The sequence below is a fragment of the Pelophylax lessonae genome (assembly GCF_965119305.1).
Source record: "Pelophylax lessonae genome assembly, chromosome: 2".
NCBI classification, from domain to species: Eukaryota; Metazoa; Chordata; class Amphibia; order Anura; family Ranidae; genus Pelophylax; species Pelophylax lessonae.
This window is the reverse complement of record NC_138769.1, coordinates 176,692,788-176,718,919: the sequence shown is the minus strand read 5'-3', so window position 1 is coordinate 176,718,919 and position 26,132 is coordinate 176,692,788. Positions and strand designations below refer to the sequence as shown.

Below are 26,132 nucleotides of genomic sequence, written 5' to 3'. Positions count from 1 at the left end.
TTATTGATTTATATGATTTTATGTTAAATTTAAATATCTGCACAAGCACTTTAAGACATGTTTGACGCAACACTCCCTTCTATATACAAATCATACATATTACTGAGTACCATTTTGTGTTGATGGAATGAAAATTCAGCAAAATGGACTATCCTGCTGCATCAGTTTTCACTTTGATTTTTGGGGTACAAAGTAAAATGTCATTAAAGTCCCGTAGGTGCACAGGTGTTAAAGAGTATCTCTAGCCAAAACTTGGTTTATTCTATACTTTTGGATAGAGTGTGAAATGGATAGATCCTCTATTAGGCTTTCAATGTTGTCCACCAGAGAAATTTATTCTCACTATTTGTCATATGGGGGTTGATCTACTAAAACTGGGGGGTACAAAACCTGGTGCAGCTCTGCATGGTAGCCAATCAGCTTCTAACTTCAGTTTGTTCAATTAAACTTTGACAAAAAAGCTGATTTGTTTAAATGCAGAACTGCACCGGATTTTGCACGCTCCAGTTTTAGTAAATCAAACCCCATGATGACCATTGTCAGCATGACAAGAAGTCACTGAAACAGGAGGCAAGGGGAAATCTTCTAAAGATGACACCTTGCCAAGTGACAACTTTTTAAAACGTGAAAGAGAAATCTCCCCAAAGGGACTCACAAAGGGACACAATAAAAACTGACAGAGGGTCTTAGACAACATAATATAAACTGGCAGATGTTCTAACCCTCCCTTTTTTTAATTAGACAGCACAAAACAAAGCTTCTGGTTTGAGACACACTTTACGCCCCACCACCAACAGGCAACTTTAGTCTTCCACTCCACTGTGGTATAGCTGGGGCTGACTGCTCACACCATTATTGCATACATGAGGGGAAAGTGTTTAAAATTTTATTCCCATTCAGAAGAAGCAACCCATTCAATCCCATTCACAACAAGACATCCTATCACCATAACTATTAACCAAAGCTGTCTAATTTTTATTTTTGAAAAAGCAAGATCACATACATATCCACAGTAACATGAAGTTTACAGTAAGAGGTGGAATTCACAGTCACTTCAAGTACAAAAGAATTATTAAAGCAAACTGAACAGCACATGGTACAATAACGTAAAATTGCCTGGTACTAAATGCTTTCTTCTCCTCAGTTTTTACACAGGAAAAGGAGGGGTATACTGACCATGACTGTATGGTTAGCAGAACATCACAGGACTTGCCACTGTGGCTAACAAAGGGTGAAATCAAGGAAAGGCTTGATAACAATAACACAAATAAATCACCAGCCAGGACCGGATGGCTTGCACCCGAGAGTATTTAAAGAACTTTGTAGGGTTATATCTAGATTGTTGTTCCTAATCTTTTCAGACAGTATTTTGACAGGAGAAAAATTAGTAAAAGGTATAGGGAATAAACACTCCCTCAGATAAATGGACTGAAGGATGTATCATCCAAACTTACCAAAAGGCTAAGTATTGACGGGGAGCCTCTGCAACCTATTGCTATATTCCAGAAAAAGGGTAGGGGAGATCAAAGAGATCACTTCAGAAAGGCTGCAAAGAAAGGAGGCTCAACTCTGGTTAAAGTATTATATATCAAATTTTATTGGTTGCTAAAATCAAAACAAAAAAATATATGAATCACAAACTTATAGTAGGATATGATTCATACCTTGAGAGCCCGCAAAGGCGGCAAAAAATAGCCCCGTAAAAGGAAGAGGAAGAGAAAAAGACAAAGAGAGGGAAGGAACCCAAGGGGGAAACAAGGAACAGAGGATCAGGACGAGAAATCGGAAATGATCAGAATGGTGAATAAGGGTCCCCCCTCTAATCAGAGTGATCATGGTCTAATGTCTCAGACACATGATCAAAAAGTCATCAACCTCTCAGAATTCCCACTAAGTGAAGCATATATCAGACTCCTTCAGCGGGGTCTTTCCTTTTCACCAGTGGAAGGAATGGACCACTTTGAGGCCTACAAAGACCTATGTCTTTACTTAAGAAAGGTGTACTATAGACTACTTCATCTGGCAGACGGTGGTGATACAGGGACTAATCAGGTTTTAAGCCCTGAGGATCAGGAAGCATTGGATATCCTGAACTCACTCCTTGAGGAGGGTGGGTCTTTGTCGGGGGATGAGGAGCCCCATGGCAGTGATAGCTATGTTAGAAGGTCCCCCATCAACATACGGTCTACGGCAATGCCGAAGTTTCGTAATAACAAATGGTTAAATATTTTTCCTCCCCTTGGTGGAGGACGACCTCAAAAAGATTGATTTGAGCTCCTCACCCCCAGACAATCTCCCTCATGAGGAGAGAAAGGCCCATAAAGAACTAAAGCAAGCCAGTGGAGTGGTGATAAAGAAAAGCGACAAAGGGGGTAATGTGGTATTATTGTCAGAATGTGGGTACGAAAGGGAGACGATTAGACTTCTGTCTGATACTCAGACCTATAGAAAACTCAATGATAACCCCTTTTCAGACTTGGTCTTTAAGATAAATGAGAAAATGGATTTTGCCTTGCCTTTCTGAGGTGATCTCTTTGATCTCCTCTACCCTTCCCTCCTCTTTTTCTGGAGTATTTTGACAGGAACTGTACCAGGAGACTGGAGGAAAGCCAATGTGATACCAATATTCAAAAAAGGGCGGAGGCATATCCGGGGAAACTATAGGCCGTTCAGCCTGACGTCAATAGTATGTAAATTACTGGAAGGGATGATAAGTGACTATATCCAATTTTCTAAGGACAACAGTATCATCAGCAGTAATCAGCACGGGTTTACAAAAAGGATGTTCTTGCCAAACCAATCTGTTAACATTTAACATTTTACGAGGAGGAGAGCTGTGAGCTAGATAGGGGGAGACCTGTGGATGTGGTGTATCTGGATTTTGCTAAGGCATTCGATACAGTTCCCCACAAACGCTTAATCTACAAACTAAGGTCTGCAGGCATAGACCACAAGGTTTGTTCTGGGATAGAAAACTGGCTACAGGGGCATGTCCAAAGGGTGGTGATAAATACTACTTTATATCATACTACTTAAACTATTATGCTCCTACTACTTTATAAAACCATGGACACATCTGGAGTATTCTGTCCAGTTCTTGGAAAAACTTCCAAGGATGAAGACGAAATTAGAAAGGAAAGAAAGAGAAGATAAGAGAATTAAAGTAAGGGGAATAGAAGGAAGGAGAAGAGGTCAGTTGCCCACGGTCAGCTAGAGTTATCCTTATTACAGCTAGTAAAAACTAATAGGTAGGAGAGAGGTGTCAAAACCAGGTGGCAAAAAATTGTCCACCCAAGGTTGCCAAACCTTGAGGTGTTTGGAGATCGTATCAGTTAAGATAGCATCTATTTTACTATGAATCATAGTCTGCATAATTTGCAGAGAGACTGGATCTTCAAGCCTTAGTTATTGTTTGTTTGGAGGCGGTCAGAACCAGCAGTGTGATTTTTAACTGGACTCTCGTTAAGTCCAGGGCACAATGGTTCAGCAGAGCAAATGTGGGATCGGGTTCTATAGTGATCTTAGTTAGGGTAGATATTATTCTAAAAATGTTGACCTAGAATTGCTGCACAACCAGATATAACCACCATATATGGGCATGTGTGTCCATTCTCCACAATCTCGGAAACATAAAGATAGCTGTCTAATTTTTAAAGAACATGGCTCAATCACTAGAATCGGACAAAAATATGTCATGGCCAGATTCAAATAAAAGTCAGGTAGTTAAAGCGGTAGTAAACTCATTCATAGTATAGCATTTAAAAACATTAACACCAGTAACATGTCATTTTCAATCCAATTTAGTGAAAGCAATCAATTGCTCGTTTTGCTAACCTGTATTATTTTATATTATATGTTCCGATTTCTTCATAGTACAGCGCCGCCATCCTTACTGTGGTTTTCTCCTGCGGAACGCTGCTGTCTTTCCGCCCACAGTACGAGTATTATTCCCGAAATCCCGCGCATGCGCAGTAAACACTGCACTATTGATATCTTCTCTCTCGATCTCCTCTTCTCTGCCGCTCTGCCCTCCACACGTCTTCTTCCTCTCTCCACTACTCCACTATCACTCCCCTGTGACGTAGCAAGTCACATGGGGTAGTGGAGAATTTTTTTTAATGGGGGAAGGTGGTAGTCTCGCGGGAGAACGGGGCTGACGTCTAGGAGAGGAAATGACGCAGCCCCGCAATAGACAGTGAAATATTCCGGCAAGCTAATTATCTTGCCGGAAAAAAATATAACAATGAGCATGCGCGAGTGACGTAGATGACAGCACCGATCTAAATCGAAGGAGAACGGCTGCAGTGACAGGCATGCTAAAAGGTGCGTAATAAAATACTGACACATGTCATTAGGATACTGCAAAGTTGTAAAATAGATGATACTACCGCTTTAATAAGAAGTCTGCTTCTCACCCCTCTTTGTAGAAACAGTACTGATCCCCTGATGCAGCCAATCCAATCAAGTGGTCAGACAGGACCACTGCATAAGCTGGATCAGTACAATGGACACACAGAATGTGAAACACTAAGGTGTAAACTACAATTCCAGGAACTGTCCTACTATTGCTAAACATCTAGTTCAGAAGCATTACTAGACAGACATCATGAGCGAAAATGGCATAATTTTATCCTTTATTGTGTAAAATCTGCTGCGCTTACTTAATCCATACCACCTTACTAATAAAAAATATAAAAATGTATAGCTGTGATAAATATTTCTGGGTGTGCAAACCCTCAGTGTAACGGAAAGCAGCTAGCACAAAAAAATGCATCCATCCATCTGTGCAAATTGAAGTAAATAATATTTCATAAAAGTGCAGCGCTATCCTTCAATGGATATATCAAAAAATATAACAATAAAGTGCTTTAGATCACATTAGTGACCACCAAATAAATCTTAGAAATTTTACGCAAAAAAAACATATATAATCATTCAAAATAAGTCCATCTTTCATTAAAGTCCATTAACTCAGGAATATCCGATTTCTGTGAATGTGCAGTCCCATATACACCATAAGAGTATTGACTGTAACCACCACAGTGCCCTTCACCCCACCTCTAGGTGTCCTCTCACCTGCATTGGACAGACCTCACTAATAACAGGAGGTCGATTGCGCTTTTGCAGTATTATAGTGGCACTGCTCTACTAGCTGGATGATCACGATCCGCAGCTCCCAGCGTGGTGTCACTTATATAGGAAGCAAGAGGAAGATACCATAGTGCTAATCGCTTGTAAAGTTATTTTATTCAAATACAGATCAACTCACATTTCAGAAGTAAAAATACATCATGTCTCAATAAAAAGTCTCAGCGTCATTTTATCCTTGCATCTAATTTAGCCTCTCAAGCACATAGTCATTAGCTAGACAGGGCCGTTGTTGGCAATAAGGGGAGTGAAGAAGAGATGTCTCTTTTTAAACAATGCAAGGCTGCAACTTTTATCTCTACTGGATATCCTTTTAAAATTCTGTCATTACAATGTACTATCATAGTAATTCGATTTATAAAAAAAAAAAAAAGGCATAACATCGGTCATGTGCACGGCATTTCCCATGAACATTTTACAAGACTGTCCATGGAGAAAACTCACTGCATGGTCAGACCTAATTTGCAGCAGAAAAGTACCATAGCAGAAACAGTACTACAGAGGAGAACTTCTGCAAAGAGAACTTCATGAGTATTTGGAAACCTCTAATGGGAAAAGACAGTGCAAAGCAGTCTACTTAGCAAAAATGAAGCCACAAATCTCTTTTACCAGGCTTGAAGTACAGCAACATTCGAAACTGAGTATTTCACAAACTGGCATAGTCAGCAATACAGTGCAAGGTGCAAACAAAAGGGTAAACTGCAGTAATCCATAACAACCAATTACATTTCAGTTTTTCAGTACATGTCAGTTCACAGTAAGATGAATTTTGATTTTCTTTTTATTGTATGTGACTGCACACTGATCAGTTATTGATGCACTTTTGGTGTTTAAAAAGCGGAACAAAAAATACATGAAAAATCCTTTAAATCCTATGGAACTCTTTACACAAGTGTGCTGGCATGCTGTTTTTTGTGTGCATGTTTAAAAAACTTACCAAAAACACACCTTCCCGTTGAAATGAATAGAACACACATCAAAAACTCAACTAAACATTTTTGGTGTGCTTTTTAAATCACCTGTTTCACAGGTGCATGCTGGGAATCAAGAATCCAGAAAACACACCAAAAACGCATTGAAAATGCATAAAAAGTGCATATGTGTTTTTACTGTGCGAAAGAGTCCTAAAGCTGACAGATGAATCATTTTATTCCATTTTTATAAATAACCACAAAACATTTGTGGACGTCATACCTTTTACTACTTCTGGTACGTTGCAGGAAGGATCAATGCTGCCTATATGCTTGGGATGGGCAGGATTAATGTCCCCTCCGAACAGAAGAGCTGTAATATGAACATATACAATTATAAATCAATCATGTTGAGAACTCTTTCATAATCTAAAAAATGCCTATGCGCCAAGTGTCTGTATTAGATTATTGGGTGAAGGGCCTGGACCCCAAAACTGCAACTCTCAATACACAACTAATAAGACAGCCCGGGCTTTCTGGTCTGCTCATCATACAATGTGTGAGAGATCTTCCTGTTCTGTAGCCAAGCTGCAGCATGGGTCTGAGTGTCTAGGTCAGTGATGGTGAATCTTGGCACCACAGATGTTTTAGAACTACATTTCCCATGATGCTCATGCACTCTGCAGTGTAAGTGAGCATCATGGGAAATGTAGTTCCAAAACATCTAGGGTGCAAAGGTTTGCCATCAATGGTCTAGGTCAGGGATTCCCAAACTACGGCCCTGCAGCTCTTGCAGAACTACACATCTCATGAGGCCCATTAGGAAATATTCTTAACGGGGAATATCACTGTAAACTATGCTACCTTCGAATAACACCATCTTGGCCAAAATACAACTTTGCAATGAATAAACTTTTACATGGGTAATCTGTATAGAAATATAAGATGAATTTCCCATGTGTACTATTATCAGAAGTCCTTTGATTGTCCTTTGCAATGCAGCAATATAGGTCAATCACTAGTCTGTAATAGGAGATCTTCCAAAGAATAAGATCAAAGTGTACATGTGAGGCTAGATGTTTCTTAGCAAGCTGATTACCAAGTAGGGAAGCTAAGACAAGGGAAAGTGATGCTAAACATACACTATATTTACAAAAGTATTGGGACACCTGCCTTAACACGCACATGCACTTTAATGGCATCCCAGTCTTAGTCCGTAGGGTTCAATATTGAATTGGCCCACCTTTTGCAGCAATAACAGCTTCAACTGAAGAGACACTTGAGAGGGGATATGATATCAATGTACAAATACCGTACTGGTGACCCTAGCATAGGGAACAAACTATTCAGTGAAAGGGAATATAAAAGGACTCGTGGCCATTCGCTAAAATTAGAAGAAAAGCGGTTTACCTTAAACTGCGTAAAGGGTTCTATACCGTCATAGCGGTAAGGATGTGGAACTCTCTTCCACAAGCAGTGGTATCAGCAAGCAGCATCGATAGTTTCAAAAAACTATTAGATGGGCACCTTAACGACCACAACATACAGGGGTATTCGACTTACTATTGACATAAACACAAACACTCATCATAGGTTGATCTGGATGAACTGGTGTCTTTTTTCAACCTCACTAACTATGTAACTCTTCTGAGAAGGCTGGCCACAAGGTTTAGGAGTGCGTCTATGGGAATGTTTGACCATTTTTCCAGAAGAGCATTTTTGAGGTCAGGCACTGATGTTGGAGAGAAGGCCTGGCTGCCAGTCTGCACTCTAATTCATCCCAAAGGTGTTTAGGTCAGTTACATAGTTAGTTTGGTTGAAAAAAGACACAGATTGGATCCTCACCTCAACCGATAGCACCTTTAGGATGAATTAGAGCGGAGACTGCGAGCCAGGCCTTCTCGTCCAACATTAGTGCCTGACCTCACAAATGCGCTTCTGGAAGAATGGTCAGGCATTCCCATAGACACACTCCTAAACCTTGTGGACAACCTTCCCAGAAGAGTTGAAGCTGTTATAGCTGCAAAAGGTGGGCCAACTCAATATTGAACCCTACGGACTAAGACTGGGATGTCATTAAAGTTAATGTGCGTATAAAGGCAAGCGTCCCAATACTTTTTGTAATATAGTGTATATTAGGAATGTGCACTGCAAGTTGTGGCAATGTGCTGAAGAGCATTCTTGCAGGATTTCGAATGCCCAGCTTTATGGAGGCAGCTGTGAGGTATTGTAACTTCACTGGTGCTTTCTGGAAGTGCATGGAACTCGGGGCCGAGGTAAGTGATTTATTTTTCTTTTTTTACCTTTTTTTCCTTTTTAATACTACAGTATGTGCATTTGGGGAGTGGAGGAGGGCGGGGGCTGTCAGTAAAACAAAGCTTCCATTGTCCTGCATTACACCAATCTGAATAGAGCCTTAGATTTATGCCAATAAATAGGAAGTTTCATTTTAGTAAGAATTTATTTTAATAACTGGTTTAATCTGCATATTGTGTGCAAAAAATGGGTGCGCTAGATGTGAGGAATGTGTGTTAAACCAAAAGGAAAAACACAATGAACAAAATATCTGATCTGCAGGATAATCTGTTAGATAATCTTGCAGGCTGTCAAAAAAGGTATTGCGGGATTGAGGTAGTACAGCCAGACTGCTCTGTGCTCAGTTGAACAGGTAAGGAGTCTATTTAAACTCTTATGACAATATGCGGATTAATATTAAAGAATGAGGTGCGCAAACAAAAAATTAATCTCCAGCAGCAACCAAAACTTTAACCTTGATAAAGTAAACGTGTCATGTGCAAAAAATGGGTGCGCTAGATGTGAGCAATGTGTGTTAAGCCAAAAGGAAAAACACAATGAACAAAATACCTAATAAATATACACAGATATTACAAATAGTGCACAATGTGAACAAAAACATGCTATGGAAATATGTGCAGTCCAAAACAAGTCCAAAATGAAAAAAGGCTGAAATCTTCTTGATGGTGAATGAAGGTGAAGAAGAAGACGTGCAAACACCAAATCCCTCTTGGCACCCACGTGTAAAGAAAAGAGAGGTAATGCCCTTACCAACTCAACATAATAAAACACTTGAGAAGATGACACCAGATCTCCATTCCCAGTCGATGCCTCATCAGGGGAAACGCATCGGGGGGAGAACCCTGCGCCTTTACCACCCGTGGTCCGTGCTGCAGAGCGGCCATGATTGAATTTGCATTTGCCTATTTATTCAACTTAACTGTAAGTGTTCTGCCTTTTCTTAATAAAGTCGTTTAAGAGGTAATGCACTATTGCCTGTTACATTCTTTTTTGGGCACTATCTGTCACTGAGTGTGAGGGGTACAGGAGAGAAACCAACCCCCATACAGCAACAGGAGTCAGAATAAGATTTACAAGAAAATTCACTGCCTGCTAGTCTGGATAGTTTGCCTGATGATTTGGAGAACATTATCACTCACCATCTGACCTGTGAAAAACTTGCCTTTGGTAAGAGTTTTGATATACCACATATCGGGTGAAAGGTTGGGACTTTATATCTATAACACTGGCTGGTGTCATCTTCCCAAGTGTTCTAATATGTTGAGTTGGTAAGGGTATTACCTCTCTTTTCTTTACACGTGGGTGCCAAGAGGGATTTGGTGTTTGCACGTCCTCTTCTTCACCTACATTCACCATCAAGAAGATTTCAGCCTTTTTTCATTTTGGACTTGTTTTGGACTGCACATATTTCCATAGCACGTTTTTGTTCACATTGTGCACCATTTATAATATCTGTGTATATTTATTAGGTATTTTGTTCATTGTGTTTTTCCTTTTGGCTTAACACACATTGCTCACATCTAGCGCACCCATTTTTTGCACATGACACGTTTACTTTATCAAGGTTAAAGTTTTGGTTGCTGCTGGAGATTAATTTTTTGTTTGCGCACCTCATTCTTTAATATTAATCCGCATATTGTCATAAGAGTTTAAATAGACTCCTTACCTGTTCAACTGAGCACAGAGCAGTCTGGCTGTACTACCTCAATCCCGCAATACCTTTTTTGACAGCCTGCAAGATTATCTAACAGATTATCCTGCAGATCAGCAATTTATTTATAAAATTCAACTGACCATTATCAGTCAAATTTAAATCATGTCCTAAATTCAGCAAATTGTTTCAATGTCTACACTTTACCACTAAAGAGCTTATTTTACTATTGGTCTTATAGTTCTAAATATCTTAGTATGTGGTATTTATACCCCCAGGCACACTGTTAAAGTGGAAGTAAAGGCAAAACCTAACTCAAAACCTACTCTCAACCACATTGTAAGCCTAATCTATCTAACCCCTGTAAAAGAAAAGATCGCTATACTTACCTATTCTGCAGTCGCAGTGGTGCAGTCCCAGGCTGAGCTGTCAGCAGCGGCTTCAGTGTGCAAGAATGGCAGCTGGTAACAGAAGCCCCATAGTAAGTCTATGGGTGATATCATCTCCCAGGCATTTCCCACCCATTTTCGGCTTTCTCCTTCACACAGAGGGCACTGCTGGAGACCAGATCAGAGTTGCTTTCGAATAGGTAAGTACAGCAATTTTTTTCTTTACAGGGCTAGATAGATTAAGCTTAGAATGCGGCTCAGAGTAGGTTCATCGTTAGTTAGGTTTTGCATTTACTTTCACTTTAAACGTTTGGTGGAAATCTTCTGCTGCTATTGTCAAATTCATAACAATCCAGAGTTTTAGAATACACTTTATTAAAAATATATTAGGATGTAGTTGTTTCTTAAAAGCATTTTACATTTTTGGAAAGCATCACACTGTTGGGGGGGGGGGGGGTCATAGATACACCCATCAAAGAGTATTTAGGATTAGGCAACCATAAGCTTTTATATTGTGACGCTTTAATCACTTCAGCCCCAGAAGGTTTTACCCCCTTAATGACCAGGCAATTTTTTGCAATTCGGCACTGTGTTGCTTTAACAATTGCGTGGTTGTGCGACACTGTACCCAAATAAAATTGATGTCCTTTTTTTCCCACAAATAGAGCTTTCTTTTGATGGTATTTGATCACCTCTGCATTTCTTATTTATTGCGCTATAAACAAAAAAAGACTGACAATTTTGAAAAAAAAAAAAAAAAGTTGACTGCAGGAAGAGAGAGATCGGTGTTCCTGATTACTAGGAACACCCAATCTATCCCTTCCTGTCTGACAGAACAGCCGTCTGCCTTGTTTACATAGCCAGACGGCTGTTCTGTCAGTCTCCTTGACAAATGCGGGAGGCCAGCGGCGATCCCGTGGACTCGTCCCCTGTTGTGTCTAATCAAAGCAGGAACGCGGCTCCGGCAGCGCGCATGTGCCCCCTAGAGCCTTAAAGCAAAATTCCGTACATGTACGTGATTTTGCGCCTAAGGGCCGTCCTGCCACAGTTTATGTCCTTAAGTAGTTATATAGGTTGAAAAACATTTCCTACATGGGGTAAATGTTTAGTCTTGCATTATGCCAAAAAACAAAAAAAAAACAAAATGAAGACGAGTGCCTAAAGGACAAGCTTTTAGTGAATTTTCCCTTTAATAAATTCCCCATCCCCTTGAGTGCAATGAGTTACCTTACTCCCTATTCCAGTGAGGTTTACTATGTGGCCCTACCCAGCACATTACCACCTCTCTCTTGAAAAGGTCCCTATCAGCAGGGGACAGCTCTATTCCAGCCACCCTGCGGCTTTGCAATGCTGGGCAGGGCCTTACAGTGAAGATTGCAGGAACATGGAAAAATTTGAGTATTTATTACAGGTGGGGCGAACTTTCCTTTAAAAAAAATGCTTTACTAATTATTATTATTATGGATTTATATAGTGCCAGCAGTTTACAATATAAAAGGGAGACAGTACAGTTACAAAACAATAAAATACAAGAGGATTATCTACTAGTAAATAAATAAACAGGTAGTTAGTAGTTATCATTACCAATTACAGTCTGCGGAATACCATATCTGTTAAGGGTGTTTAATAGGTACATTCAAAGAGTTTTCCCTTTATTGTTACCAGGGAACAAGTCAAACATCAAGTCTGTACAAACTGTACTGTACATGAAAAATAGCTGGCACAAATGGAAGACGTTTATCAGCAACAGCTGGAGCGCGGTGAGGTGAACCTAATATGTTGTGTTGTTAAGCACAAACAAGCTACTTACTGTGCTGATTAATGAGCATACGGAAAGAAATTCTGCTTGTGTAGAATCTATCCAGGAAATACTGGATATTGCTACTGACAAATGGGTCAAAGCCGTACTTCTCTTTGTATTCAATCACTCCTTGGGCCATGGTGGGGACCACATCATTGTGTCGGTTCCTCACTTGGATAAGGACATTTAAAAAGCTGAAAAATGAAAGAACAAGCTTAAAAACAAATTATAAAAGCATAACTTTCAAAATAGATTTCACAATTACACCATTCCTAACGATGTTACTAATATCTAGTTATTTTGTAGCCTACTGAAGCAGCAAGTTGTTAAAATATCCTAGTGTAATTAAACGTAGCATTTTCCATACATTACAATTATTTTACGCTTCATCTTTATACTTACATACTACTCCTTCAGCTTATTTATAAGTTCTTAAAAGGCAAAAGTGTAAATTCTTGCAGAGATTCAGTTTAGTAACACTCACCCTAAGCAAGCTATGCAATGTCAAAATCCCAATGCCAGGGGATATTCATTCACAAATTCTGGAAGTGCCATGAAGATGCCAGTTTTTCTGACACAGGGAACCTGTCTTTGCAAATAAATATCTCCAAGAATATTTAGCTCTTTGAGCTTGTTTTGGTGTTTTTTTTTTAATGACAGAATTTTCAGGAATTTTTGGAATACAAAGTCTGCCAAGTTATGTCCTACAAAGTTTACACATGAGTGTTATATTGACATAAATAAAGGTTGGCCAAGGGTGTCTTCCACACATGAATATAGGTGTGCCAGAGTTCAAGGAGGCAACAGTCAAGGCCAGTTGGTAGAAAATGTTTGACCTAGATCTTACAGAACTTAGACATGGTGTAGTTTTTCCATTAGCTTCTGATGAAGTAACGTCCATTGTAACCTACATTTGATCCCATCTACATATAGGGTGCTGAAAAGCTATTCTTTAGATACTGTCTGTTATGTAGCAGTCAGAAAATGGGTAATGAGCACAATGGTAACAGTAGGATTCAGATTAAGGAGTGCTCAACACTGCTTGGTAGGGAGCGTTTGCTGGAAAAGAATGTGTAAAATTCTGAAGACCTGCGACTATAGCCTTTGAACAACAGGGCAAGTCCATCAAGTGTGGATCTGGACAGCCATGAAAACAAGTAGACAGATTGACTGGAACTGCAAGAGCTAACCAACTAGGTTCCATATACCACCCAAGTAAAATGTTTTCATTAGTTGCTATTGCTGAGGCATTGTGCAAATATGATTTGATCATGTCCCAATTTTTAGTCCATGCAATGTGTTTCAATTCAATCTCCATGTCCAACTGCCATTTTCATATATAATTTCGAGGTGATGGAAATTAGCTCGGGGAGTAGCTGTGAGTACCAATCTCTCACCAGATAAAGAGGAGTGGTGGAAACATACTGTTTAACCTGTAAATACTAGTTTGGAGTTAGGTAGGTGATAAACTTTTTACAAACTAGGGGAGGTTTTCATACCTTTTGGTGTGAGTAAGCAGTGAAATCTTGCTACTCTTGAGTTAATGAAATGCTTAAAGATGCCTAGTGATTAATGTTCTGGGGTAAGGGAGATAAAGGGTTGCAGAGAATAGACAGGAGGGGGAAAAGCAGGCCACCAGAGGGTTTAAGATCATCCAAAAGTCCAATAGAATGTTGGGTGATAGGGTAGTTAAAGAGTTACTGTCCAGTGGATCATGCCATAGCAAATTGTGTATGGACAATAGGCCACAGTCAAGTGTTTCCAGAGTTATCCATCTTTGGGTCTCATTAGAAGCCAACCTGGTCTTTATGAATGAGTTCCCCAATACCTTGGTTTATTTTGGTCACCAAAATGTTCACAAATAATTTTATATCAACATTCAATAGATATACAGTATGTCTTAAATTGAAACAGGTAGAATCTTCAGAGATAGCCTTGGCAGTCACAGTCAACAGAGGGTGGATAAAAAGATTGTTGATTTGGGAGACTATTGACAGCAAATGTATCACAGTAAGGCAAGTACTATTTTATGGGTGAGTCAAGTAAGTTATGTAGGGAATCAGAAACATGTGGGAGGGATATTCGGGAAAATAGTGTCAGCTGCCTTTAGGGAGAAAGTGTCCATTAAAGCATATACTTTCAAAAGACAATGCCAGAAAAATTGGACAAACTTTGCAAGATTGTTAGTGTCTGCATTTCTCCGGATATGAATATGAGGTGGTTTCTGTGTTGGATCAGTTTTTGAACAAATAAGACTCCAGGGGAGGTTCTTGTTGATTGGTTTTAATGGCTTTTTTCCCACTGGCTAAATGAAAAAAAAAAAAAAAAAAAAACAGACCCATGTATAGCTTAAAATTCAGACTTCAAATATGAGCTCATAATGTTTCCTATCTCCTGTTTCCCTTTCCCGACTTTTCCATCAAAATCAATAGCATAATTACCAGTTCCTCCCCTAATGCCAGGGTGCTTGCAGTAATCCTAGACCTCTCCTTTCTCCCTCACATCAAAACACTGACCAAATCTTGCTACCTTCAACTCTGTAACATTTCCAAAATATGCCCCTTCTGAACCAATGACACCTCAAAACTACTGATTTACTTTCTTGTTATCTCCCTTGCCTATCTTTACATGGGCCATCTCCCCCTTCAGTGTTTAAAGAATGCTGCTGCCAGACTCATACACCCTACCAAATGCTTTGTGTTCACCCCCTCTCCAATCACTCCACAGATTACCACTCGACCAACAAATAAAATTTAAAATACTAAATAACAACATACAAACCCATTCATAACTCTGCCCCTTTACATCGCCAGCCTTGTAAAATATATCACCCAAACTGATCTTGTCACTCCTCTCAAGACCTCCTGTTCTTTAGCGCTCTCGTCGAGTCTCTCCCATCCTCTGCCATCTATCTCCTACTCTGTCCATCTATCTCCTACTCTGTCTCTCTTTAGGTGATCCCTGAAAACTCATCTTTTCAGTGAAGCCCATCTCACCTAACAATTAAACTCATCCCCAAACAGTTATTGCCTTTTGTATCACTTGCCCCTCTCTTTTAGATTGTAAGCTTTCACAAGCATAGTCATCCTAACCCTCTTGTCCTGAATTGTATTGTAAGTGTACTGTCTCCCTTTTTTTTTGCAACTTGCAGTACAAACCGTTGGTGCTATAACAATTTAATATAACAGTAATAATCAACACAGGCCTGGTGTGTTTAATTTTTCCCTTTAGCTACATTTACATTAAACATACATTACAATATGGTTCTGACAGTTTAGTACTTCTTGAAACAAAATAGAATAAGCTGAAATCCCACTTTTACTTCTGTACTATATACTGCAGATGGCAGTTCTACCAACATTAATTTACATGCAGACACGACAGCTATTTCGTAATAATAATTATAATAAATAATAATAATAAATGCTATTATAAGTAATAAGCAAAAGAGAACCAACACAGGCTTGTCCTGATCCAGTGGAGCTTCAAACTAGTGATTTTTTTTTTATGTCTACAGGTACTGTGGTGGAGGGATCTGGGGGTCTAAAAGACCCCAAACCCCTCCTCTGCACTTAAAGCATTCAAAACGCCAAGTCTGGCTGTTTTGAATGCTGTAAGATTTTGAATTCGGTGCCGCCAGTACCCGGAAGTGATGTCATGTTATGACATCCGTCCCCTCCCGCTCCTTGGAATGACAGCCGAGCGGCTTCTCAGCCGCATCGGTTGTCATTAAAAGACAGCCGACCGTCGGCTATGGACACCGATACCGGGGTGATGCCTTTAGCTGCAGGCATCACCCCGGTACATGCACTTTCCCGAAATATCGGCAATATCGGTAAATCAAAAGGCCGATTCCGATATATCGGGGAAAGTGCGTATCGGCCCTCAATATATCAGCTTTGCCGATAATCGGTCGATCCCTACTTCAAACTAAATATTCTTCAGCTTGGTGGTTAAATAAAAAATTGTTCTTGACTTTGACCCTAGTACATGGGCTTTGTCTAATGGTCTTGCTGTATATTGAAGGCAAACATGCTCTTGTAAACAGTAGCAGCAACACTAATGCAAAACACAAGACTACAGAATGCCCCGCAGTCAGTAAGAATAGAATGCAGTCAAGAACTAATTATAAAACAGTCATTACTTACTTATTAAGTATATCAGGATCTTCTGGGCTCTTGTTCTCATATTCTAAAACTTCAAGAAAACTTTGCATGTACCTAGGGGCGATAAAATGAAATAATTCATTACAATTTTTAATTAAGGTATCCAAAGTTTAGAAAAAGGTCAACCTGCACCAAGGACTTTAGAAGGCTGCACCAAATATAGTTCTTTATTTGAACATCATGAGAAAAGCAACTTTAAAACCTCATAATCCCATTGACAACAGTGATATTTCAGGCTTTAGACAGCTCTTTTTCAAGCATGTAGTCATTTTTTCTGTGCTTGAAAAAGAAGAGTTGGAATGCTGAAATCTAGCTATTATCTATGTGATAGTGGAGTTTTTTTGCAGTTGTTTGTCTCACATTGTGCAAATAAAGTAGCTTTTTTTTTTCTAATGTTCTGACATCCTTGGTGCATTATGACCTTTTTTTTTGAGTTTTGGATCCTAACAAAGGGGATGACAAAGGGCTGGTGACAGTTGCACATGTATAGTATATTTGTTAAGGTATCCATACATGAGGCCTGGTTGAATAATCTGAAGATACCAGGAATCACATAACACTTCTCCAACCCCGTGAACTGTCTGAATCTAAATTAGGGCTCATTCGCACTAGGACACACTGTGCAGCAATGCACATGTTAACGATCATTGAGGTGTTTTGAATCAGCCACCCCCCTCGTACAATTATGGGGAGCTTTTGTTTTATTAAAGTTTAATTTGTTTAAACTTTTTTTTTTTTCAACTTTAATTGCTTTTACAAGGAGGTTGACTCTACAAGAGCAGAGTGCAGGTGAAAGGTTTCTTTGAGACATCCGGGGTCTATTAGACCCCTATTGTAACCTCTGTTTTTTTGCTGTCCAGAGCAGCGAGGGTATGAAAGCTTTGAATGGCCTAGAGCTGAGAGCTTCCGGGTTCATACTACCCTACTATAGCTGTCAAGATTTCATTCAAATGCTGGTGCTGCTGCTGCTACGTATAGCGGCAATAGTAGCAGGATTAAAGCCCACCTTCACTCTTGGGCACCACCTTCAGGCTCTACCCAAGAGCAACCCCTGCACCCTTTCCAAAAATGAAATCCAATTACAAAACTTTTGCCCAGGTGTCTTTGGTCCAGTGAAGCCACACGCCCTTTTTGCCTTCACTTTTTTCAAGAGACGGGTGGGCATTAAATACTTTGCAGCATTCTCATGTCTGTAAACCCAAGCCAGAGCCTTGATGTTCTGGATTCATAGGATAAAGGTTGATTAAAGCTAGATGTCATTCAATCCATGTCACCTTTTTGCTGAATTAGGGAGTCTGTTAGGGACTGTGCCAGAGAGGAGGTACGTGTAGCAGCCAGAGCATTTTTTTTTTTTTTTTTTTAATTTTAAGAAGCTTTGGGGATTCAGCATTTATTTTTTTGCCTATGCTGCCCAAAAAAAGGTACCTTTTTGGTGATCAAGAATGTACCAGATTTTTCTAAATGATGGCATTCTGCTCAGAAAGCTTTGCTGTGGGTTGCAGATATTAGCAGAGAAATGTCTTATGTTAAGGACAAAGCTTTGCTTAGTAAACAATGTTTTGTTATGTACAGTAATTCTTGCCCACTGATAGCGATCAGCAGCTTGGGGCAATGGTTAGTAGATTGTAGGATCTTTGCTTAAAAATAGGACATATGCTGTATATACACAAGCCATTGTGCTTTAAACACAGCATAAGCCATACAAAAATACACTTAAGGGGTTGGATATAGGCTTCCCAGAAAAGACAAATGCAAGCTTCAGCTTACCAAGATCGTACAAGCTTGACTGATGGTCTTTGGAGTAAACTTTCAGGCAGCAGATTGACCTCTTTCAGTGTGTTGGCAAGCCGTACTGGTAGTTCCTTCCGCAAGAAAAGGTATGAGGTCTTTTCACAAGCATTATTGCGTCCTGTAGGGAAAGAGGAAGATAATTAGTAGTATGCACCACTTCATGAAACGTAGAAAGGAAATTCATAACTATGAAAGAAGTTGTATTATAAGATATCTTCATTTTTTAAGGAAGCCTTGGTTACCTCTGCTGGATTTACATACAACAAGAAGCTGTACCCAATAACAACAGACAGAGGGTCATTGCCAACTTACCATGCCTTGCTCTCCGTGGAAGCGGCAGAGACAGGTTTTGGCTATCTCATGTCAGAGATTGCAGCAAGAACAGTGAGAAGCACAATAATAGCAATACTAAATCTTACTCTAAATCTCCTGAGACCAGCAGTTAGATGCAGCAGTTAACATTTCTAAAATCCCTAAAACAGCAGATTGTCACTCTTTTGGTTTAGGTCCACTTTCAATTCAAGATCAGAAACAAATAAAAACAGAGGGATTTAAAATAGGAACACAATGGCTCAAAATTGTTACAATTTACAGGTAAACTAGATAAATGTGATTTTTGCCTCCTGGGATCCCTTGCACAGAAGTCCTTAAAGGGTAAGTCCACTTTCGTGGGGAAAAAAAAATAGTAAATAAAGAAAAAACAATATAGTGTATACAATTGCGACACAAATCATATTGTAATTGAATGTTTTTAAAAATGACCTTTCCTTTTCAATTTGCAGCCGCTATCATTTTCTGAAAATGCAATGCAATATGGCTACCCTGAGCTGTTCTGTAGACAGAATGTGTACTGACCACACCCCAGAAACATCATTTCCTGCTTGTGTGATTGGCTCACCAATTTTCCCAGAAGTCTGCACTAAGATAAAAGTCAGATTTCTGGCATCCCCTGCAATAAAAATGTCATTTTTGGTGAGACGCTCCCAATAGGAACAGATCTAAAGGGATGCAGGCCCAGCAGATTTTCTCATTAGAGCCCTGCAGCTGCCACAGCTGATAGATAATTATGAAACCACTCCCATTAGACCCACTCAGCACAGAGAAACAAGCAGGGATTTCTTCAGAATAACAAAAGGTAGGAATCTGCAACAAAGTTTGTTAAAATCCTTGCAATGTACAGAGATCACCCAGAGGGGAATGTTTTTTTCATAACAAAAGTGGAGTTACACTTTAAGTGCCGATTCACACTTATGCGATGCGGGAAGGCTGCGAATTTGCAGCCTGTTCCCGCATCGCAAACGCACCCCTGGCAGTTCACAGTGCCATATGCGATACGCTGGGGGTGTCAATGAAATCTAAACGACAACCCTAGTTTGATCGCATATCGCAGTGCGATCTTACAGTTCGCACAGGATCGGATTGCACAAGTGTGAACCAATGTGCGATCCGATCCTGATGTGGCTGCAAAAAAGGGTCATGTGCGTCTTTGCTGCGGGTGCAGTGCGAATTTAGCCATACAAAGTGTATGGCTAAACTCGCACCGCACAGCCGATCGCATGTAATGAAGGAGCAGTGCGCTCCGACATTACATGCGATCCCCGCAGCCGCACATATGTGAACCGGCACTAAGGCTGTGAGTGAGCAACATTGTCTATTTCACTTTGTTTATATGTGGAAACTTATCCAAGCAAAACATGTAGCATTGATCAGTATTAGCAATGGTGACCCAGACTTATTAACAGTAAATAAAAAAACTGCAGGATAAATCAAAAACTGGTAATCTAAATGTCAGGGCTGTTTTTATCCATTCACTTTAAAAAGAAAAATGGGGTTCAAGTGGGGAATGTATATAATTTAGAGTGCATTACTGTCCAAAAGACCACACAGCTATTTATGAAAATGCAAATACGAAGTAGGAAATGCAATAAAATACACTTCCCATTACTTTACAAAATAACCGTAATTTACTTTACATATATAAGTGGGCTTACACAATAAGTCCTCTTTTAATAGCTGCCTTGACCGCAGTATAAACACTCACCCTAACCTGCACTGCACTTACGCCATTAAATACCCATTGCTTCTAACATTAAATCAATTACCTTAACATTATAGTGGTCCTTGGAATAAAACACTTTTTAAACACAGTTTAAGTATTTACTAAACAAGTCTAATTCTGGCTGGATTTCCACTACTTTGGCAAAATCCACCACTTTCCTTGGCTAATCATGGGTTTCTTTTCACTGAAATCACTTTAGAGCTTTTCAATGTTTTCTACTAAGACCTACTTCTATTAGCTCACATTTTCATGAATAGGAATGTTTGATCCTAGCTGCTTCCAGGGGAAATCCTCCATGCACTTTAAAGGTGATCATATGCAGCTAATAACCTCACGTGATGCAGCAGTGCTGAGAATCACTTGCAGTGGTCAAGCTGTGTAGATCTTTTTAATAGAGCAAAAAAAAATTCTGAAGATGATTTTTTTTATTACAGCAAATGGGGATTTTTGGATATGCCCTGGATGCCTTTCTATACAAAAAAAAAAAAGGAAATATTCTCTCATTACGCATACCTCACATGGGTCCTAGACGTAAGAGCTTGCAGATCTCCCTGCCTAAGGACTGCTTATGCCCATACAAGACCTAGTTATTAGGCAGATCAGCTTGTTTCAGTTCTAAGACAATAAAACTTAGGTTGTTTATGAGGTGCTAGTGAACCAGATATCTATTCTACCTGATGGGACGGTCCACATATTCATTCTTTGATCACATCTGTGCACGTATATTGGCAATGCACTGGAGAGCTGGCTTAACCGCTTCCATACAGAGCAGTTAGACCCCCTTCCTGCCCAGACCAATTTTCAGCTTTTTTCACACAAATAGAGCTTTCTTTAGGTGGTATTTGATCACAACTGGGGTTTTTTTTTTTTTTTCCGTGATATAAGCAAAAACGAGCAAAAATTTTGCAAAAAAAACACTTTTTTTTAGTTTCTATAATAAAATTTTGCAAAAAATTAATTTTTCTTCATACATTTGGGCCAAAATTTATACTGCTACATATCTCTGGTAAAATAAACCCAAATTAGTGTATATTATTTAGTCTGTGTGAAAGTTATTGAGTCTAGAAGCTATGGTACCAATTACTGAAAATTGATCACACCAGATGTACTGATGGCCTATATCCTTTCTTGAGGCCCTGAAATGTCAGGACAGTACAAATACCCCCCAAATGACCCCTTTTTGTAAAGTAGACAGTCCAAGGTATTTAGTAAGAGGCATGGTGAGTTTTTTGAAGTTATAATTTTTTCCCACAATTCTTGGGAAAATTAAGAAAAAATTTTTTTTCTTTTTTTTCCCAAAACATTGTCAATTTATAAGCTATTTCTAACACATAGCATGTACACAGCAAAAATGACACCCCAAAATTCATTCTGCTACTCCTTCTGAGTATGGTGATACCACATGTGTGAGACTTTTACACAGCCTGGCCACAAAAAGAGACTCCACGTCCAAGTAGCACCATAAGGCGTTTTAGGAGCATAAATACACATAAAACTTTCTTACTACCTATCACACTTTTCAAGGCCCTAGAGCACCGATACAATGGAAAAGTCCACAAAATGACCCCATTTTGGAAAGCAAACACTCCAACGTATATTCTATGAGGCATTATGGGTCCTTTGAACATGTCATTTTTTTCCACAAGTTTTTGGAAAATGTGGGAAAAAAATAAAAACTTTTTTTTTTTACACAAAGATGTCAATTTAGGATATTCCTAACACATAGCATGTACATAGCAAAAATGACACCCCAAAATACATTCTGCCACTCCTCCTGAGTATGGCAATACCACATGTGTGAGACTTTTTCACAGCCTAGCCATATAGAGGGGCCCAACATCCAAGGAGCATCATCATGCATCCTAGCCACTTGCCTAGGCCTATTTTTGACATTTGGTGTTTACAAGCTAAAATCAGTTGTTTTTGCTAGAAAACTACTTAGAACCCCAAAACATTATATATTTTTTTTTAGCAGAGACCCTAGAGAATAAAATGGAGATTATTGCAATATTTTTTATCACACCGTATTTGCGCAGCGGTCTTCCAAACGCAATTTTTTGGGAAAAAATTCACTTTTTTTAATTAAAAAATAAGAAACCAGTTAAGGTTAGCCCAATTGTTTTCCATAATGTGAAAGACAATGTTACGCCGAGTAAATAGATACCCAACATGTCATGCTTCAAAATTGCGCACGCTCACAGAATGGTGACAAACTTTGGTACTTAAAAATCCCCATAGGCGACACTTTAAAAATGTCTACAGGTTGCTATCTTAGAGTTACAGAGGAGGTCAAATTATTGCTCTTGCTCTAACGATCGCGACGATACCTCACGTGTGTAGTTTGAACACTGTTTACATATGTGGGCGGGGTTTCCGTATGCGCTCGCTTCTGTGCGCGAGCTCGCGGGGACAGGGCGCTTTTTTTTACTATTTATTTTATTTATTATTTTTTATTTTTACACTGTTTTTTTTTTTTAAAAAATTGATCATTTTTATTTCTATTACAAGAAATGTAAACATTACTTGTAATAGAAAAAGGCACGACGGGACCTCTTTTTTGTGAGATCTGGGGTCAAAAAGTCCTCAGATCTCACAAGTACAGTAAAAGATAGAAAAAAAAAAAAAAATAAAAAAAAAAATTAAATAAAATGAAAAAAAAAAAAAAAGGGACCTTTAAACTGGTTGCTAGGCAACGACGTTCGCCGTAGCTCCGGTCCTCCAAGACCATAGAGTCGAGTAAGGGCAAGCTTGCCCTCACTCGACATCCTGTCTGTGAGGATCTGGGACCGGATCGTTTTCCCCGCTGCCGGCGGGTCCGGTAAGCGGGGAAAAGGACCAGAATGCGGCGGGAGGGGGGGGGGCACCTCTTCCGCCACCCCGGAAGGGTGATCCCGCGGCGAATCCGCCGCTGGGACCACCCTTATCGGAAAGCCAACCGTCCACCGTTTAAAAAAATACCAGGGTTATGGCAGAACACCGGTATTTAGGTTTAAACGGAGGACGTATATAAACCTTTTTGGACTTAGACATGGTGGCTGTATGAAGGGTGACAGGTACTCGGGTACTTTGCTGGGCAGGTGACAGGTACTCTGGTACTGATGAGCAAGTGGCAGGTACTCGAGTACTCCGATAGGCAGGTGACAGGTACTCGGGTACTCTTATGGGCAGGTGATAGGTACTGATGAGTAGTACTGATACTGATAGGTGATACTGATACTGTACTGATGGGTACGGATGATCAGTACTGATACTGATAGGTGATAGGTACTGATGGGTACTGATGAGTACTGATGAGCAGGTGGCAAGTACTCGGGTACTTCAGGTGTCAGGTACTCTGATGAGCAGGTGGAAGGTACTCGGGTACTCTGATGGGTAGGTGACAGGTACTCGGGTACTCTGATGGGTAGGTGACAGGTACTCGGGTACTCCGATGACGGGTACTCGGGTACTCCGGTGACGGGTACTCAAAGTACCAGAGTACCTGTCATCAGAGTACCCGAGTACCTGTCATCAGAGTACCCGAGTACCTGTCATCAGAGTACCCGAGTACCCATCATCAGAGTACCCGAGTACCTGTCACCAGCCCATCAGAGTACCTGTCATCAGCCCATCAGAGTACCCGAGTACCTGTAATCAGAGTACCTGATGGGCTGGTGACAGGTACTCGGGTACTTTGATGGGCTAGTGACAGGTGCTTTTTATTGGGGGGGGGGCAATCAGTGTGGTTGGGGTGCACTGTACTTGGTAACTAGCTGTTACCACAATCTCCTCCTCACACAGGATCAGTTTCCAGTTTCTAGGTAAAGAGCCATTTCATTGGCTCTTTACCTAGATCGGGGATGGGCTTTGTCCGAGGGACGAGCCTCGTCCCCGATCGCCGCGCTGCGCGCCCCCGGGGGGGCGCGCATTAAGAAAGGAACTAGCGGCTCGCGCTGGAGCCGCTCATGTGATCGGCTGTGATTGACACAGCCGATCACGTGGTAAACAGCCGATTTTATTGGCTATTTACCTTGATCGGGGTTGGGCTCAGTCCGAGGGATGAGCCTCACCCCCGATCGCCGCGCTGCGCGTCCCCGGGGGCGCGCAGTAGCGGGGAGATCCGGGCGCCGTCATATGACGGCGGCCCGGATCGCTAAAGCAATGTTGCCGACGTCATTTTACAATGACTCGGTATTGAAGTGGTTAAGCATGAACATCTAAAGATTTGTCTGCAGCCTTAAATAACTAAACTTGTTAATGTTTGAGCTACCTATGCCTTATGCTGGGTAGACATGGTAGAGAACGAACCCAGCAAGCTGAACAAATAAAAAAAAAAATGTACAGATCGCTGTACTAACACATCCAATGTTAGTACGGTGATCTCCCTGCCAAGCTATTGTGTTCTGACCAGTGGCGGCCGCGACCCCCCAAAGAAAAGAAGAAGAAAAAAAAAAAGATTAAAAAAAAAATTGACAATTTTTGCCCACTAGGGGCGCCGGACTTAGAGCTGGGTATGGGGGGGGGGTGGGGTTTTTGACCCCACGTGCTGCAAACAGAGGCGCCGATTGGCGCTCTTCTGGGGGTCACTGGGGCGCGGAGCAATGCGCCCCAACACCCCACTTTACTGAAGTCCGGTCTGTGATTGGTCCAACTTCTGACAGGGGGACCCCCCCCCAAATACCAAAATACAGTGATTGGCTGCAAGTGCTGATCGGATGCTGGTTTTCCAGTATGCACATTGACGGAACCTTGTTGTGAGACATTCTTCTGTCAGACGAGGAGATGTAAACACGGGCCGAAAGTCGTGCAGTACCTGCTGAACTGACCATTTTTGGCTAATTTACGGCCCATATGTACCCAGTTTAAGCCAATGTGTTGACTAAATGTTAAAGTGTTAGGATGGCCTTAGATAAGAAGGTATGAGATATTATCCTGCTCTTGTTTAGCAAGTACATGCCCTGATACTTGCCCAATGTTGACAGCAGTATACATACTAATATTGAAGCCTCCCTTTCTTAGATCCTACGTGTTTAGTCTAACCAAAATGTATTTACTTCTTAGGAAAACAGACTGCTTAACCAAACTATAGATTCTCCTATAACTTCAGAAACAAAGGAAAAGTAAAAGAGAAAAAAAAATGCTGCTCCTGTGTCAGTAGGCATCTCAAAAGCCTAAAGTATGTTATATGCTTCAAGGAAAGCCTACAATGTCCCTGTTAAAATCAAATTGGTCAAAGATCAATAACCTAAAAATGCAGGCAAGAAAGATGTTTGGGTAAAGGCAGACATTTCTGATGGTGGCACATACCTCTGAAAGCCCAAACTTCCTCAATATAGCACCCAAGGTATTCCTGAATCTCTATTTATTGTATATACTAACAATTTTGGGAGTTGGTACCATATTCTTCAATATTATGCAGGAGCCAATGATAGGCATCTGCATGACACTATGCAAAAAAACTACAGGAGGTTTTAAAGGCTCACTATAGGCAAGGAGTGTTAAATCGTAGGCTGTCCCATATGCCAATCTCAACTTCTTCACCAAGTTAAGGGCTGGATTTAATGCCTCCTTCAACTTCTTAATGGTTTTTCAACTGATGGGCAACCCGCTGGATGTGCAATTTGGAGTTGCAGCATAAGGGGGGAGGACCATCCCTCCATGTTCTCAGAAAAGGTTTCTATTTCAGAACACTCTGGGTTTAGGAGCTCCTGGGATACTGACGACATGGCTTAAAGCTATGTGCAGATACCCAATGGAGGCTACATCAGATTTGAGTTATTCTAGGGAAAGAATGGCTCATTTTAGAGCTGAACTCCAGCCTTATCTTAAGCTTTGCACAGTTGTACAGGGTACTCTCTTGTACCAAATTTGCCTACTCTACTTTCATTGCACACTGTGGGCTTCTCAAATCATACATTAGA

General features: G+C 40.4%; 1 protein-coding gene across 1 annotated transcript in view; it reads right to left on the bottom strand.

Moving 5' to 3' along the window:
• The window catches only part of PDK3 (pyruvate dehydrogenase kinase 3), a 130,159-nt gene that overhangs the window by 39,415 nt on the left and 64,612 nt on the right, over positions 1-26,132 (bottom strand). Inside the window, exons 2-5 of the mRNA XM_082245790.1 lie at positions 18,150-18,291; positions 16,365-16,436; positions 12,226-12,410; positions 6,343-6,432 (exon numbers count right to left, since the gene is read on the bottom strand). Of these exons, the coding sequence (XP_082101916.1) occupies positions 6,343-6,432; positions 12,226-12,410; positions 16,365-16,436; positions 18,150-18,291 (489 nt within the window). The remainder of the gene's footprint in view (positions 1-6,342; positions 6,433-12,225; positions 12,411-16,364; positions 16,437-18,149; positions 18,292-26,132) is intronic.